We start from the raw sequence: 15,911 nt of genomic DNA on the forward strand, positions 1-15,911 counted from the left end.
AGCTGCTCTGCATGCTCGCTTGTCATACCGTATGGTGCCGTTGGCGACGTTCTTACGCCTCAGCGTGGACACCGTTCTGCTTCTCGTGGGTGCCATTGACGGTGCCGTTGGCCATGGGCGCGGGGTTCTGAACGGCCCCTGACGGTGCAAAGTCTGGGACGGCGGCAGAGAGCTGCGAGCCCTTGTGGTTGTGTCCGTTGATACCGTTGACGCCATTTACGGCGTGGTGATCAAACTGCTGGAAGTCCTGGGGGACAAACGCGGGAGGAGAGGGCATGCCATAAGGCATTTGCATACCGTTGAACTGAGGCTGCATGGCGTATGGGACACGGTTCTTGAAAGAAAGCTGCGCAGGGCCGCTGTTTCTTGCCAGGTCGTCACGGTCCTCAAGAGGCAGGATAAAGCTCTCCCAGCCCTCCCTTCTGCGCACACGCTCAACATCATCCTCGCCAACAGCCAAATCGATATCCATAGACATCTCGCAAACGGCGCGGAGCATGCCAATGTCGGCCGACAACTCGCGAACGCGCTTGAAGGCCGCGATGAAATGCAGGGGAACGAAGCCCTGCGAGTCCATCCTTTGGCGGAGGTACATATCCTTGCACAGGTTTTCAATGGAGAAATAGTACTCAATCTGGTTCTTGAGAACGGGAACCGCCATGTTGTCCCAGTATGGCTGAGGCTGAAACGGCATGGCGCTCATAGGGGCCATGGGGTATTCATACGACGCAAACTGAGTCTGGACAGCAGGGATACGGCCGTTGGGCAGTGACATGCGGTGAAAGTTGGCGGCATTGCTGCGGCCACGCCCTCTTTGCGAGGGGGGCATGAACATCTGCCCGTGACCGCCGCGGGGAGGTGGGCTGTAGGGCCCTTGAGGGCGGCCGCTGACAGGGCCGTTGCCGTTGAAGGAAGAGGTATGCTGATGTTGAGGGTGCGTGCTGGTGTGGTGGCCACCACGTCCTCGATACCCGCCGCGCCCTCTGTCGGTACGGCCTTCGGCACGATCGCGTGGTGGTTGCATCTGCTCCTGCTGAAGGTTAGTGGAAGATTTATCGAGACGACGGGTCCGACGTACAACGGGGGCAGGAGTAGCATCCTTGGCTTTTTCGCTGGTGGTACTGCCAGAAACCTTGCGTTGGTCACGGAGCGTGGCAACATCGACGGACGCTCTCTTATTCGGCGGTTGAGAGCCGGTGCGAGGGGCACCGTTTGCTGTGCTCTGTCTTCGGTCGTTGGTCTTGGCGGCAGGGGCGGCGGCGGCCGCTTTGTCGCCAGTCTGGCCAGGGATACTGGGGCGACCGCCGTTCACATTGCGGGCACCACCACGAGGCTTGGTGTTGCGGATCTGTGGTAATTGCGTCTCAAAGTTGACGGTGGGAACATAGTCGTAAGTAACCCACTTCTCCTTGGAGCGGGGCTTGCCAGCATCGTCCTGAGTCTCCTTGGACTCAGGCTTGGTGTCACTCTTCTTCTTGCTGTCCTTGTCTTCTTGGACAGCGGTCTCGGGGGTAGGCCACAGCATGGCATCGTCAACAGAGGGCGGGAGCTCGCCCTTGCCATCTCTGGCCTCTCTGTCAGCGACCCTGGCACCACGGCTGGCTCGCTCTGGGCGGGGAGCATCGGCCTTGCGGGTGCTCTTGTGTCCGTTGACGGCACCGGCAAAGTCGGTGGCCTTGGGGAGAGGCTTCACGTCCTCGGAGGCAGCGGTGCTGCTGGCATCATCAGGCTTGATAACCTTGGCGGCGGCGGCCTCTTTGCGCTGCTGCCAGATGTTCACGGAGGGAACGGGAGCCTCGGTGAGCTCAATTTTGGGCTGTTCCTCCTCGGCGGGCTTATCACCCTTCTTCTTGCCCTTGCGGCGTTTCGAGTCGGCATCGTCAGTGGATCGAGTCGAGGGCTCCCTGTCAGCTCTACGCCAGGGGCGCTCTAATCTGCTCAATTCCTCCTCCTTGCGGCCATCTGTGCGTCTGGAAAGGACGGACTCGGAGCGGATATCGCTCTCGGAGCCGATGGTGCTGGCGGCGTCGTGCTTGTCGGCAGGGGCGCCGGAGGTGTCCTGATTGCCGGAGCCGGCGACCGAGGCGTCATCTAGCGTAGTAGTAGCGGAAGCGGGAATCGTGGAAAGCGAATCGGTGGCCTGGGAGGTAGACTGAGGGGATTCGGGATTGGAGTTTTGGCCCTTTGCGGCCTGTGCGTAGGAGAAGGCTGAAGCAGTAGCCATGGCGAAAAACGTGCAACGGATAACTCGGCGGTGCTGAACTCGTCGCGGCAGGAGGAAATCGGACAAGCTTGAAAGAACCTACGGGATGAGCGTAGGGGGTATATCAAGCGCGAGTTTTGTCACGGGTCGTCGCCGACCAAAATGGGATTCAATGATCTCCCGAGTCAGCAGAACCCTGGGGGTTTTCGGCTCTCGATCGTCGACCAGGACAGGGAAGGGTATAGGGCCGAGGAAGTCGGCTCTGTCGCGGGGGTGCCAAAAGGGCGAGGGAATGCGGTTCAACGGAGCAAGAGTCGATTGAAGCGGGCGAGGGGTTTGGAGTTGACGAGGCGAAGAGGCCAGCAGGAGGTTGCGTTCGCGCGGCAAACGGAAAAACAAAGGACGACGGCGTTGGTCGTGGGTCGGACAAAAGACCGGTGCAACCAAGTCGAACAACAAACAGAAGTCAGGGTGCTCGAGGGCTTGTCGTCTACGGTCTCTGGCGAGGTCGAGGCGGCAAGCAATGGATGAAGAAGAAGAAAAAACAAGAGAAAAACGGCCGATGAGTAGTGACTGGTAAGTAACTTCAAGGGCGTTGATTGACTTTTATTTTTGGCTCCTCTGGGGCATGCGGGAAGCAGGGGCAGAAAAGCTGTGGTGGTCAGAAAAGCCAGCTGCGCTTCCTCGTCGGGGGGGTCGGCTCGCTCGAATCGAAAGGCTTTTGGATCGTCGAAGCGCAGTCCCAGGACTAGGTAGGTTTTCTCGCAGAAGGCTAAAACGGCAAAATGTCAGAAGCGAATTGGCGAGACGGCAGACAAATGCTGTAGGAGTGGTGAGGGGGGGAATTGCGGACGAACAAGACACGAAGGGACGACTCCGTCGGCAGGGCTAACGAGGGTTTGGGTAAGAGAGAAGAGAGAGGGAGTACCTGAGATCAGAGAGAAAGAGAGAGGCTTTAGCTCCGGCAGGTTAATAATTTTTGCTGTGTGTGAAGTAATAAATTTTTCTGGGCTGGGCTAAGTATTCGCTGCTGGCCGACGCAGTTTCCCCTCCTCTTTGCTGGGCCTGCCACTGGGGGGACTGGGCCGATGTGTGCTGGCGGCCCCGGCGGTACAGTGGGCAGTGAGGTACTGGTACTTTGCACTTAACCATTGGCCATGTTTATTTAGCACTGCCAGCAGTAACTGCAACGCAAACTGCAACTAAACATGCCAAGTTACAGAGGCCACTATAGCGTTTTAGGTAGCCTGCAGGCGGCGTCCCTCTGGGGCGCTTTTGGGGCGGGGGGGGTCTTGGGATTGGACGGCTGGCAAAACAGCGCAGTTCGGCACGCTACGGGCCCTTTACCTCCGCTGGAGACTGATGACCTGATGGGGCTCACAATCAGGCACTAACTACTTACTCCGTACCGGTAGTATCAAGGCATCAATACTACTGACCATGGCACTGTGCAGGACCCTTGAGTTCTATTAAAGAACTCAGGAAATATCAACAAAAATAAGCTGCACGACGCAATAAAGACTTGCAGCAAACATGGTGGATCGCCCCCTCTCCCGCCTCTGCATTTACGCAAGTCTCATCCGTACTCTGACTGTGGCTGCTTCGTCCGTCCCTCCTGTCTTGCTCCAGGTCGGTACCACAGCTTGGAGAGCCGGCAGGCGCGCTACGCCAAAAGCCTGCCTGCCACCTGCCTACCTTACCTACCTGAGGCATTCCAGCAACCCGCATCCGCACAGCGCCGGACCTCTTTTATTAAATAGCACTCGATTTTAAATATTCACCGGTCGTACAAAACACACAGGTACATGTTCGAGCTCTCTGACTCCCCTCTCAGCTTGTACCGGTACTTGCACCATCCTCCTCTTCCCAAAGACTTATTTTAGTACTCATCTTTGCAACGCATCCCGCGCCAAAAGATGGGTGGTGGGCTCGGTATGACGCATAGCTAATGGAAAATCAAACGAACTCTTTCCCAGGCTACATCGATGGCAAGCATGTCATCTACGATTTCACGAGCTGTCTGTCCTGCGGGTACAGCTGTTTTTTTTTCTTCTTTCAGTTTTCATCATCGGGGGTCCCTGGATCAGAGAAAAAATAATTAAGAAAGAGCCCATTTGTGGTTTTCGTGCCCACACGACAGCTCCACATCTGTTTTGGTATATCCGTCAACGTCGGTTGTGGAGAGAAAAAAAGACGAAAAGAGAACAAGAAAGAAGAAAAGAAAAGAGGCCGAAATCCGTGCAAAAGTCTCTAGGACATGCTTGTCACAATTGGACATGGACAAACTGCGCGAATAACCTGCCTTCCTAGCCCTGTAAGCGTGCCTCGCTCAGCACAACTCGTCCTCCAGTCACTCTGACCACGGTCACACCCAAACCAAGCCTTGGCCGCTTTCTTCATTACGAGCACGGGGAAGGAGAGGCCCTTATGCAAGCCACCCTTCCCTTCCCGTAGCTATGCCGAGCACCCGCGGCGAGCCAAATATGAAAGAAAAAGAGGCCACTTTCCCCTCCCAAATGGCAGCTGGAGTACACTCCGAGGCTCGCGCTTTTTATAGACGTTTTCCGCTTCCGAACTCTCCCTGAAAAGTCCGGTGGATGATGAGCACGCTCCCCTCCCCGGACCACCGGGCACCAGAGCCTGCACCAGAGGTCCAGCGGAGGACAAGGCAATCCTGTATTTAGAGCAAAGACAAGGGCAACCGGTATTGCACTGGTACGAGCGAGGGTGGTTTGGCCGGCGATACCCACTCCGAAAATGCCATTTGCCATGTCACCACACGCTCACGCTCGCACACACACACACTCTCACTCACACCCGCATACGGAGGACGCACCATCCATCCATCCATCCATCAGGAAGATGCACCCGTGGCGCGCCGTAGTGGAATGTATGAATCAGGAAGGCCGTTGGGGGCTGATTCGCTCTAGCGTCGCTGCTGGACCGGGTCGAGCGCACAAGGACAAGGTGGCATATTACTGCTAACTACGCCAGTGCCCAGGCCGCGGCCTTGCCAAGTCCAGTAGCAAGCAGCGAGGCTTGCTTCTTCGCTCGAGACAGGGTGGCTGCTGGAAGAGTACAAGCACTTCTTATATACCGATGGATTCCTTGTTCCCGAGACTGTACCAGTATTGGGAACCCTCAAGACTCCCCTCGGCGGCGTCTCTGCAACGCCAGCAGGCACCCATATACCTACCACCACGCGACCCGCGGCTACCTACCTACGAACCGGAGCCGACGTCATGGGCACCCTTATGAACAGAGCTTGCCACCAAAAATGATTCAAAAATGCCTTGAAGACTCTTCCTGTAAAGAGATCAGACAAATTCAACTAACAAAAAGCAACACAAAAAAAAAGGACCATGCATCGCTCTCTGATTTGCATTGCCTCTTCGCATGGCGGATTTCAGGCACAGACTGGGGTGCGTGGCCGCCTCACCAGGCAACAGAGCAGGCGTCGGAGCTACACGGTCCTTTTTATGCATACGCTCCAAGTTTTGGCCCTATTTTTTCTATATCAACGTCTGCCTGGCATACAGAGTCCGCGCTTGCGTCTGAGGAGGTGCCGGGCTTCCGGCTGCAAGGCCTCCAGCAAAAACCATGGCGCAGAAATACCGTAGACTTTTGTTCAATTCGGGCATTGTAGCCTGGGCGGTGGCTTGTAATAATGTAGCCCTAGATCATCTGGCGCCTTCGAAATTGTGGCAGCCTGTCAGCATCGCCAGTGCTATAATAGAAGAACCGATTGGTCATCCCGCTCGCGGCGGCCTGTCGCCCCATGGGCACCTGTCAAGGTAGTTTTGGCTTCGCAGGCGGCCACTCGCCAAACTCAAGCTTTGGGCGACACAATTATGTGCGTAGAGCGGTGCGTGCATCATTTCGCCTTGCTGTACTCGTATGCGGCGAGATACGCTCTCATAAAGCTCAACGGATGGAGCACCTGTGCATCGGGCGACGGGCGATCTGTCTCCAGCACATGGCAGCAATTGCCCATGTACTATATCAAGCTGTGGTCCTCTTGCTTTCCTCTTCAGATGCAGACGCTCATCACTTGCAATATGCTCATGTGGCGCTGCTATGGCGAGAGAAACTCGTCCGGCTTCCAAAGGTATCAGCCACAGCCTGGGACAGGCTGGCTCGTCTGCGCTACTTGGCTGCTGTCTCAAGTACAGTGTGGATATTCCGCCGAACTCATAGAATTACTGCATGATCCGGGTCTAATTATCCAAGCCAACTGTCCGCAGGTGTGTCATGATTGGTTTGTAGGCATTGTCGAGGAGTGGTCTTGTCGCCGCGCAGTTCTTGCGACATCCTGGAGAGGCCAAAGCACTCGAATAGCCTCGTGGCAATCAACGACTCGTAAACGCGGCTTTCAGTTTACTTGAGAAGCCGAAATTATAAAACTGCCAACCTCTGCCTATTTTTCCCATTTAGGTCTATTTTCCTACGACTACCACAGCAGAGATATCAGGCCCTAGATGAGGTATGTGGACATTGCCAATCTATTTTCGTGTCGTATCCTGGACTGGCATCGTATTGTTTCTTGGCTTTGTCGCATTTTTCTTTCATGTACATCTTCCTCTTTCGTGTATACTCCTCCTTGGTCCATTTTTGTAGCACTCTCCATTTTATGTCTCCGGGATGTTTTCAAATCGGGCGACGCCTCCCGTCAGCCAACCACTCGGCGGCTAGCCAGAAACTTTATCGATGCCGATCTACACCACCACACCTCCACATCAATGGGGGGTGGTGAATGAATTCACGAGGGGCAAATCTGCTTCAAGTCGGCGCATTTGTTTTCTTTAGCTACCCCAAGGCGAATAATCCGACTGGCTGGTCGGTTTCAGATGTATGAGTAACATGTTAGAGTTTCGCGCGACACAACAGCTAGGTATGATGTCTTGTGCAACACCTCATTGGTTCAGAACTAGTGTTTGCAACTCATCTACAACCACGAAGCAACTTGACCCATGCGTTTTATTTTCTTTCGGTGCACCGCTCATCTCGTAACCGAAACCCAGATTTCGCCGCTCGTCGAATCCCGCTCCCGGGGATCTACGGTTTAGACTTTGTCATCGTCGTCGTAGTGGCCGTTACAAGGTCGTCACATCGGCCCAACTCTGTTACCCTCACCTGTCTCGGGGCAAAATGGCAGCGAAGACAAGAAAAAGAGAAAATAAGCTTTTCTGACAGTTCACTCCTCATCCAGATCCTTCGTCCAGCAGCGGTCAGCGCGCTGAAGCAGATTGTATTATTATTCCTCTTGTATTCATACATTGTTCATTATAGCGTGAGCTTTTGGTACATATTTCGGGGGACAACGCCATAGACCCAGAGTCCACATGCCACCGGATCTCATCACGTGGAAATACTGGCTGTGTCGGATGGATTAGGTAAAGATTTTACAGTTTACACCTGCTGGTGCTTGGGGTTGTAGCAGTTTAGCCAGTCATCCAAGAGGTTGCTTGTCTGGCACCAAACGTCGTTGCCATGCGCAGACCGGCTGCGCCCATTGGAAAGTAGCTGACGAGGTACCAAGCAAGGGCGGCGATCTGGACAAGGGCTGAAAACAGCGTGAGAAGCGTGCTTTGTAGCTGCAACAGTTAGCATGGCGCATGTACACGATATGGGTCATGTGCTCACCTTAATGGCAAAAACCAACGTCATTATAATGGACCCAAAGTAGGCCGCCGTAAAGGGCAGTCTGGGCGTCGACAGGAGGTGATAGACATAGTTCACGGGGCCCATAACGGCCGCAAACGACGCCAAGAACAAGAAGGATCCCACAGTCCATCTGCGGAGGTTAGCATGCAAAATACGGCCAAGCTTTGACACGAGTATATAGGGAGTAGACGAGGAACAGGATAAGAGAGCCATGACGTCCATGGCCCACGCGCACAGCCGACGAGCTGCCAGACAATGCGCCAAGGATGGCCGGCTGTCCGCGAGACAGGCCGGCAGGGAAGGCGAGTGGTCGAGGCAGAGTAGCTTTTCAGATGGGGAAGGTTGCAGGCATCGGACTAGTTGTGGGAAATGGACAAGAGAATTGCCGAAGTGCGGGAGGGACTTACAAGAGGACAAACTTGCGCGGGCGAGTGGCGACGATGGGGAAGAGCGTAAAGCAGATGACGAAGCATGCTAGGGCTGCAAGGTTGCAAGCAGCAAAGACCAAGAGTCTATCCCAGCGACTGACTATAACGCAACGAGTTAGCCACGGCAAGCCACGAGGCGTCCCATCTGCATCACATGCAGAAATCGCGGGAGGTGGAGGGGGGCGCAGGCCAGAACACAGGTAGGAAGCTGCGGTTCCGCCTGCAAGGGCATGGGTGGGTGGCGGATGCGCAGGCACCGGGCAATCTGGAGCCACAACGGGAGTTGACTCACGGACAAACCAACCCTCTTCTTCCTCACGACGACTTGGGGCAGGCAAAGGCGCACCTGGCGACGCTTCGTGTGTGGGCAGCTGCAGGTATCCGCGATCTTGAAAGGGGTTCAGATTCTGGATGCTAGAGAGGAAACCGGAGTCTCTCGAGGTATTGACGGGCTCCTCAGTGGCGCGCGACCAGCCCAGCGAGTTTATCGAGTCTCGGAACGATGAGGAAGCCATGGTAGCGGTCAAGGTGGGCACTTGTCGAGGGTAGGGGCGGTACGGCTGCTGGCGAGCGATCGACGTAACCGGTGACTTGCTCTGCAACAATGGCCGAGCACTTTTATATTTTGTCGCAAAGGATAAAGTCGAACAGGGCCGAGCGAGGGGCGAGATGGGGGGGTCGTCGAGTCGTGGGGGGTGCGTGTGTCGAGACTAACTATCCTGTTTGGTCAGTCAAGCGGGCGAGGCAGTTATAGTCGCAAAGGACCGGATGTAGCTAGGGGCAGAAGAGCTGATGGGGAAAGGGGTGGCAGGCGTTGCGTCGCTGGCCGCGCAAGAAGACGAGAGGCACAGGCAGCAAAGAGCGGCGCAGCACGGTATCGCGACCGCGACCGCGCGTACGATGGCCAGCCGTGGGAGCACATGCGATTCGAGGAGGCCAAGCAAGGATGGGCGACGCACGACGGGAGCAGTGGAGCAGTGTCTGGGCAGACGGGAGGAAAGGCCCGGCAGGTAGTGGGGCAGGGTGTGAAGAATGATGGAAGATGGTAAGCCGAGCGTGGGAATGGGGACGATGGACGTACGGGCTGGTCGAAGAAAGCAAAGTCGATATGGTTGAAGAGATACGAAGTCGAAGAGCTGGTGGTGTGCAAGAGACTAGTAGGCGGTGGAGAGGAGGTGGCACATGATTGGCAGATGCGGGTCGGATGCTACAGTAGAGGCTCTGGTGCGGGTGGTTTGGAGAGAGGACGCGCCCGCTAGAGACCGCTAGACAAGGATGCTTGTAGGCAGCTGCAGGCGCTAGAGAGGCGTGAGAGGCCGGAGAACCACTGCAAGTCACACTGCTAGGCCGCTGCACATGCATGCAGGCCGGGGAGAAGGCAAGCAGGTTTTCCTATTTCTAATACGGAGTTAGGGATGAGTATTTCATATCATGACCATGCGCCGAAATAGTGGACGGTGGCAGTGGTGGCAGTGGTGGCGGTGGTGAAAGTGGCGATGCTAGCTCCAAGTGTGGCTAGTGACCGGTACGGCACGGTACGTATCACCACCACCACAAGCAGCAGCCCGCCAACCAGACAGACCGCAAGACCGGTGGACAATACAAGGATCAAGAATAATGCATGCTTGTCCTCCGTATTACCAGTAGTCAATTTGCAAGCAGAGTACATGGGCTGACGGATGCCCCACTGCGGCCGCTTGTCTACATGCATACCAGTAGCTACCTCTTGACGCATTGCACAATGGCCACAAACCGTGTAGTGCGATTCGCCCATGCAAGATTGTGGAATGCCGGTTTTGGCTCTGGTCCATGCAGGCGGTGGGAACGGGTTGCGAAGCCATGGATCGACGGGCGATGGGGTTGTGTTACGAGGATGGCTATCATGATAAGCCATCTGGGGTGCATACAGGCTCGGCTAGAGAGGCGTACACTTGACAGGATACGATACTGCAGTCAAGTCAACTGCATGGAAGCTGCAAGGCCTCCTCTGGCAACTTGACTTATCCTCTCTCTCTTTCTTTCCGCCTCTTCCCCAAACTCACTTCAGTAACTCTTCTCCAAAAGCCCTGTCTCTTGGAATCACGATTTACCCTGGTGCCTTACATGACCGCGTGGTCGCCGATGGGGGAGTCGGCAACGACATGCCCACAACCCATGACCGCCTCAGTCCCGCCGATGTCATGATGCATGGCGACGGCGATGTGAAAGTGCAAAGTCGAGCCCAAAGATGGCCTTGGTGTCTTAGAGTCGAGTCACGTTCGGCCGAGCTGCCCACCATCTCAGACACTGATTGGTGTGGGCACTTGGTGGAGGGCGGCCACCACCCTGCGACGCCAGAGCAAGTCAGGAGACGCGGCCGCGCAGCATGGCTAAGTGCTTCTATTTACGATGCCTTTGCCATGGACGCTGGACGGGCAAGTCGCAGCGGCCTCGAAACGGCGGACCATGCAGCCATGGCATTGTATTTTTAGATGGTAGCCAAGGGTGGGCTTGGTAATGGTCAGGTTGTCGATGGCCCGCTGAAGAAGAAAAAAGAGTATAAAGGGCAATGCCCCGATTTGATTCGCGCGCAAAGGTAGACATAGTTTTTACCTCTATCAATCACTAATCTGACTTTTTGTTTCCTGATCAACAGCTCAAGTCACGACTTGGTTGCGCAAATCTAGTCTGGTCTTGTCTCTACCTATAATCGACTTACACCTACACACTGTGTACACTCACCTGTACTCACCGACGCGCGAACGGCAAAATCAAAAGGACCCGACCGAAATACAAACAAACGGGTTGTTCAGCTTCCGCTCAGCTCTCCTTGGTCGCTAGTCGCATCGCGCGGCCGCCACCGGCATTCCAGCCCCATTCAGCAAGGACTCGAGTCAAGAAGGATACGTGACACAGGGTACGGCTAGCATATCTCGCTCCCCAGAATACCCGTCCGTCCCCCTGCAAGGCCCGTTGTAGCGGCAGATGGTTCCCGCTGTGTTTTGCATCGAACGGCTGGAGCTTGGACTAGGGGTCTGCATTACATGAGCGAATCCGGGCTAATCCGTCTCTTTGTCTAGCTGCAGCAAACGAAACGCCAACGTCGCATCGCGAGCCCCCCCTCGGCCCAACTATTACCTTTTGCATCATTGTTTCTTCCATGTCGCAAATAGCGCAAACGAGGCAACAATATCAGCGTTATTGCAAGTACAGATAAGAACGATCTGTCATTTTGCAGTTGTGCCGCCAACTTTTTGGTAAGCACCCAGACAGGCAGAGCCAACGCCAAGGTGCAGCGCACCGTGCCCTCCAGCTTCCCCACTCAGGCTGCGCCACAGGCAGCGCCTTGAACGCCCACTGGCCAAGCGGTCTGAACTTTGGTCTACAGGGACTTGCCGTGACTTGCAGTGACTTGCAGCGACTCGCAGGGCTCAGTTTTAGTGGTTGCAGCACTGACTAACTTGACTCTGGGTAGCACCGGTACCGTCCATAACCACTTGAACTAGCCACTCAAAGCCCGCTGCAACCCCGCCACCACCACTACCTTACAGTGGCCACCACCACCAAAACACACGCTACCGCCCGCTGCTACCGTCAGCCACAGCACCACCTGCTAGCGTCCCTCCCGCTACCACCGTATTCAGCAGGCCTCTGCTTCTGCCTCTTCCTGCCTCTGACTGTTCAAGTCGCCACCTCCACAATTGCGCACTTGGGCTTCTCGTACCAAGTACCCTCTGTGAATTCCTCGACGCCGCCAGTACCGATCGATTAATTCCAGTTTCAAGGTTTGTTTTGTCTTGAGCCCGGTAGCTGCCTACCTCTACTCAGTTGGTTTCTATATTTACACCTCTTAGGTTATCGTTACGATTCCTTATCGCGCAAGCCTGCTTCCGCTTCTGCAGACCCGGCTGTAAGTATACTCATATATCAAGCCTCGTCCTCCTCCCGCTGCATGTTGCATGTCACATCTCTCGACTCCCGCCGCATCCGCTCCCGAGAAGAGATACCTGTCTTCATCCACACTGGCTGGCGTCCTTGTAACCCTTGGTCTTTGCTAATCATCCCCAGCCTATAATACACATTCCCCGCGTCCGGACAGACGGCAATCCTCCGTCAGCAAACACCTGTTCTACCTCGTCATTCTGCCAGCTGCCAGCTGCCAACTGCCAACTGCAAACACAGCCGGTGCTTTGTAAGTACAAGTCCGCTCCCGCCGCGTTTGCATTTCTTTCCCCCTTTCTTTTTCTCTTCTTCCATTGCCTCTCCGTCCATCGCATCATCAAGCCTGGTTGCTCCCTTGTTATACATCCGCAGCCGGCCTTTGTCCTTTGTTAGGCCAACTTTTTCAACAACTGTCGGGCTATATTTCCTTTTCCCTTTTTATGGGGCTGCTCGCCCGCAGTGGTGCCGATCCCTTCAAGTCGCTCTCACGGCGGTGCGCCTCACTGCATACTGTTGCGCTGCTCTTTTCCCCTCATTCCGCCTGGCTGACTATATTCCTCTTAGCGCCCAACAGGCCTGCCCATCCAAGACTCCTTGCCTGCTAGTCGCAACTTGCCGTCACCGCCTGCACCCATCTGAGTCGGTGGGCAAAAAAAGACCCTTGGCGCCCGTCAAACTCGCCGCACCGCAACTAGCTCCGCCCTACCTACCGCTCTCCCTCTGTCAGAAAAGCACGGCCGCGCAGCCCCTCGCAGCGATTCCCAACAACCATTTCTGACGTCGCACCTCTTTCGCCTTCCCGCATATACATCCCGCGCAACCTGACAAGTCACAAAGTCGTCCTCTTCTGGCGACACATGGCCTTGCGATAACTCTACTACTTTGCTGCTCGTATATCTGTCACTCGTACTGGAGGTGAGTCGCCGACGCTCCCGCACTGCCTCACATCCTCCGAGACTCGCTCTCGCTTCGCCCACATCACGTCAGACAAACTTGGCCCTTCCTCTTGTTATACAGCACCACACTTTGCCTGCCTCTCTCTCTCGCATTCCAACTGACAACTTGCATCAGCGCATTGCTCGACACTCGATTTAACTCTACTCCGATCCCCGCGTGCGGCGCCTGCTGCGCACCAACTGTCCTCTACCACCTCGCCCTTTGGGCATCCACACATCTTTCAAACTTGTCGAACACGATTACGCCGGCCGACTTACAATGGCTCAGCACGGCTTCGCCCAGTTTGGCTCTGCCAACGGTGGCAACATCGACCCCAACGATCTCGGCCTTTCTTCCCCCTACCCTAACACCAACAACTTTAACACCAACTCCAACCAGCCTAATGGGTTTTCCAGCGGCTCCGCCGTCTTTGGTGATGACGAACTACTCGATGGCCTCGCCAGCCCTGGCGACAACCAACATCTGAACCAGGACTTTAGTAACATGAACATGGGCTATTCCCAGTCAAACTTTACCCACCGTGGTTCCCTCCAGATTGACCCTACCAACGGCTACTCCAGCACCCCCGATGGTGACCCTATCCAGAGCCCGTTCAGCCATGGGTTTGGCAATGCACAGTTCCGCCAGATGGGCACCTCGCTGCACTCTCCCCTCTCCTACAACGGGTCTCCTCTTGCCGCCGGCGATATGGCTTCCGCCAGAGCCAGAATGTCCCAGGAGATGCAAAGGAAGGCGTCCAACAACAGGACTCCCATGACACCCAAGACCAACAGCATCCATGGAATTCCCATCGGCTCCCATGAGTCTCCCTCATTTGGCCCTCAGTCCATGCAAAACTCTGGCAGCCATGAAAAGTCCCCTGGTCATTGGCTGAATACTCCTAGTGGCAGCATCCCAGCCTCGTACAACTCGGGGTTCTCCTCACCCATGCAGCAAGGTATGGTCCCCATCAACGAGGTCATGATGAAGGGCGGCACATCCATGCCCGCCAAGCTCAGTGGTCCTCCCGGTGGCGCCGTATCCTCCCAGGAGATGAAACGCAAGCGCCGCCGCGAGTCGCACAACCTTGTTGAGCGTCGCCGCCGTGACAACATCAATGAGAGAATCCAGGATCTCAGCCGTCTTGTTCCCTCGCATCGTCTCGAGGATGAAAAGATCCGCAAGCTCATCCAGAACGGAACCCCCCTCTCCCCCACTCTGACTGGAATCTCCAGCCCCTCCCAGGCCACCTCTGGTCTCGCCGGACCTGGAGCCAGAAGAGCCACTGGCGGTGCCGCTGGCAACATCACCACCGGGCTCCCAATCGAGGACAAGGACAAGGGCCCAAACAAGGGAGATATCCTCAACGGTGCCGTCAGCTGGACCCGCGATCTGATGTGGATGCTGCACCTCAAGCTTCAACAGCACGAGGAGCTCATGAACACTATTACCGAGCTTGGTGGACAGTTCCCCTACGAGCTGACTGACGACGAGAGACGCATGCAGACTGAGCTCATGGAGGCCTTGACCCGCACCGAGAACGGCCACATGACATACTCCCGCACTTCTGGCTCTGGTCTTCGCGTACCCGACCACACTGACTACCGCGGCGAGCCTCTCAACGGTGCCGGTCCCAACCTTGACACCATCGGTATCACCCCCGATGCCTCTGGCGCCTTGGGTGGCGACATGGGTGATGCAGCGCAGTTCTGGCACGAAGACCATGACGATGGTAGCGGCAACGTCCCGCTCAACTTCAAGCACGAAGATGAGTACGACATGGACCTGAACTAAGCCACCACAACCTATTCGGTCGTCTATGAAAAACGCCTACGCGTCGGTCGCCTGCTCGAATAGCATGCAGCCTTATTTTTGTTAGCCATACCCTCGGAGCATGATATACTGGCGTCATTTGGTGTTTTTGTTCTTTACTCATTTCTTCTGCCGACATACACCGATGCCGCCCGCGTCTTCCGTCACGGCCAGCGATTCGGAGTCTTCACTATGAAGTGGCGATGTGGAGCTGGCTTTACTATTACCGTTGCTTCTATGACCCTCGGACGGCAAGATTTGACATACACGCTATACACGGGGCACAGCGAGTCCCTTTGATTTCGACCTTTGGGTGTTGTCTTTTATCCTCTTTCCGGTTTACCGGAAAATTCTGCTTCCCTTTCCCATTCTCAGTCAAGGGTGCTGCGCCTCTTGTCTATTTCCAGATTTCCTTTTTTATCTTTTTATTCCCGCGCGTTATAAACTTTTTTTTAGTTTGCTTTATACAAGGGGCGTGTACTTGTTTTCTGCACATGTTAGAGAGTTTCATGGTGGATCTTTTATCACTCGTGTTGTTTTTTGTTCTAATCTGATATACTTGTCGATGGCTTTGATACACTTTGTGAGGGATGTTTGCTCCCCTTTTTTTCTCCAGATACCACAGACTATTCTTTTTTTCTTCTTATGCGTTAGCTTCTGTCTTCGTCCTTCTCCCCTCTCTTTGCAAGTTATCTAGTTTGGGAATTCAAACCTTTTGCTTGACTTGTGTTGCTACACTGTGACATCGCGTATTGCAAAGGTCTCTAACATACTCTAAAACGTCACACACTCACGTTGTGTATTCGTATTGCTGATCCAAATCATCTTTCGTGAAATGGATGAGCATCTTTGCTCTGTAGCCGCATGCTGTGGAATCCACGGCCGATAAATCCCGTCAATCACATTATATACAATATTATCTCTGTTCCCACACTCTGATTCTTTTT

At 55.0% G+C, this 15,911-nt stretch overlaps 5 protein-coding genes across 5 annotated transcripts; 2 read left to right on the plus strand and 3 right to left on the minus strand.

The window, feature by feature from the left end:
* Positions 1-52: 52 nt before the first annotated feature.
* Positions 53-2,224, minus strand: LMH87_011631 (uncharacterized protein; the record flags this gene model as incomplete). Its single annotated transcript, XM_056200804.1, has 2 exons — positions 53-1,030; positions 1,079-2,224. 2 exons carry the CDS (start codon positions 2,222-2,224, stop codon positions 53-55), a joined length of 2,124 nt encoding a protein of 707 aa, XP_056052617.1.
* Positions 2,225-7,644: 5,420 nt separating this feature from the next.
* On the minus strand, positions 7,645-8,810 carry LMH87_011632 (uncharacterized protein; the record flags this gene model as incomplete). Its single annotated transcript, XM_056200805.1, has 4 exons — positions 7,645-7,797; positions 7,847-7,997; positions 8,275-8,395; positions 8,588-8,810. 4 exons carry the CDS (start codon positions 8,808-8,810, stop codon positions 7,645-7,647), a joined length of 648 nt encoding a protein of 215 aa, XP_056052618.1.
* A 103-nt stretch (positions 8,811-8,913) lies between these two features.
* Positions 8,914-10,136, minus strand: LMH87_011633 (uncharacterized protein; the record flags this gene model as incomplete). Its single annotated transcript, XM_056200806.1, has 4 exons — positions 8,914-9,009; positions 9,377-9,502; positions 9,878-9,996; positions 10,049-10,136. 4 exons carry the CDS (start codon positions 10,134-10,136, stop codon positions 8,914-8,916), a joined length of 429 nt encoding a protein of 142 aa, XP_056052619.1.
* Positions 10,137-10,843: 707 nt separating this feature from the next.
* Positions 10,844-13,311, plus strand: LMH87_011634 (uncharacterized protein; the record flags this gene model as incomplete). The annotated part of the gene is made up of 12 exons (XM_056200807.1): positions 10,844-10,870; positions 10,931-10,960; positions 11,116-11,191; positions 11,355-11,436; positions 11,513-11,531; positions 11,750-11,754; positions 12,003-12,059; positions 12,129-12,184; positions 12,343-12,466; positions 12,781-12,859; positions 13,054-13,131; positions 13,288-13,311. 12 exons carry the CDS (start codon positions 10,844-10,846, stop codon positions 13,309-13,311), a joined length of 657 nt encoding a protein of 218 aa, XP_056052620.1.
* A 120-nt stretch (positions 13,312-13,431) lies between these two features.
* LMH87_011635 (uncharacterized protein) lies at positions 13,432-14,946 on the plus strand (the record flags this gene model as incomplete). Its single annotated transcript, XM_056200808.1, has 1 exon — positions 13,432-14,946. One exon carries the CDS (start codon positions 13,432-13,434, stop codon positions 14,944-14,946), a length of 1,515 nt encoding a protein of 504 aa, XP_056052621.1.
* Positions 14,947-15,911: the final 965 nt, after the last annotated feature.

The sequence above is a fragment of the Akanthomyces muscarius genome, chromosome 4 (genome assembly GCF_028009165.1).
Source record: "Akanthomyces muscarius strain Ve6 chromosome 4, whole genome shotgun sequence".
In the NCBI taxonomy this organism is placed as follows: domain Eukaryota; kingdom Fungi; phylum Ascomycota; class Sordariomycetes; order Hypocreales; family Cordycipitaceae; genus Akanthomyces; species Akanthomyces muscarius.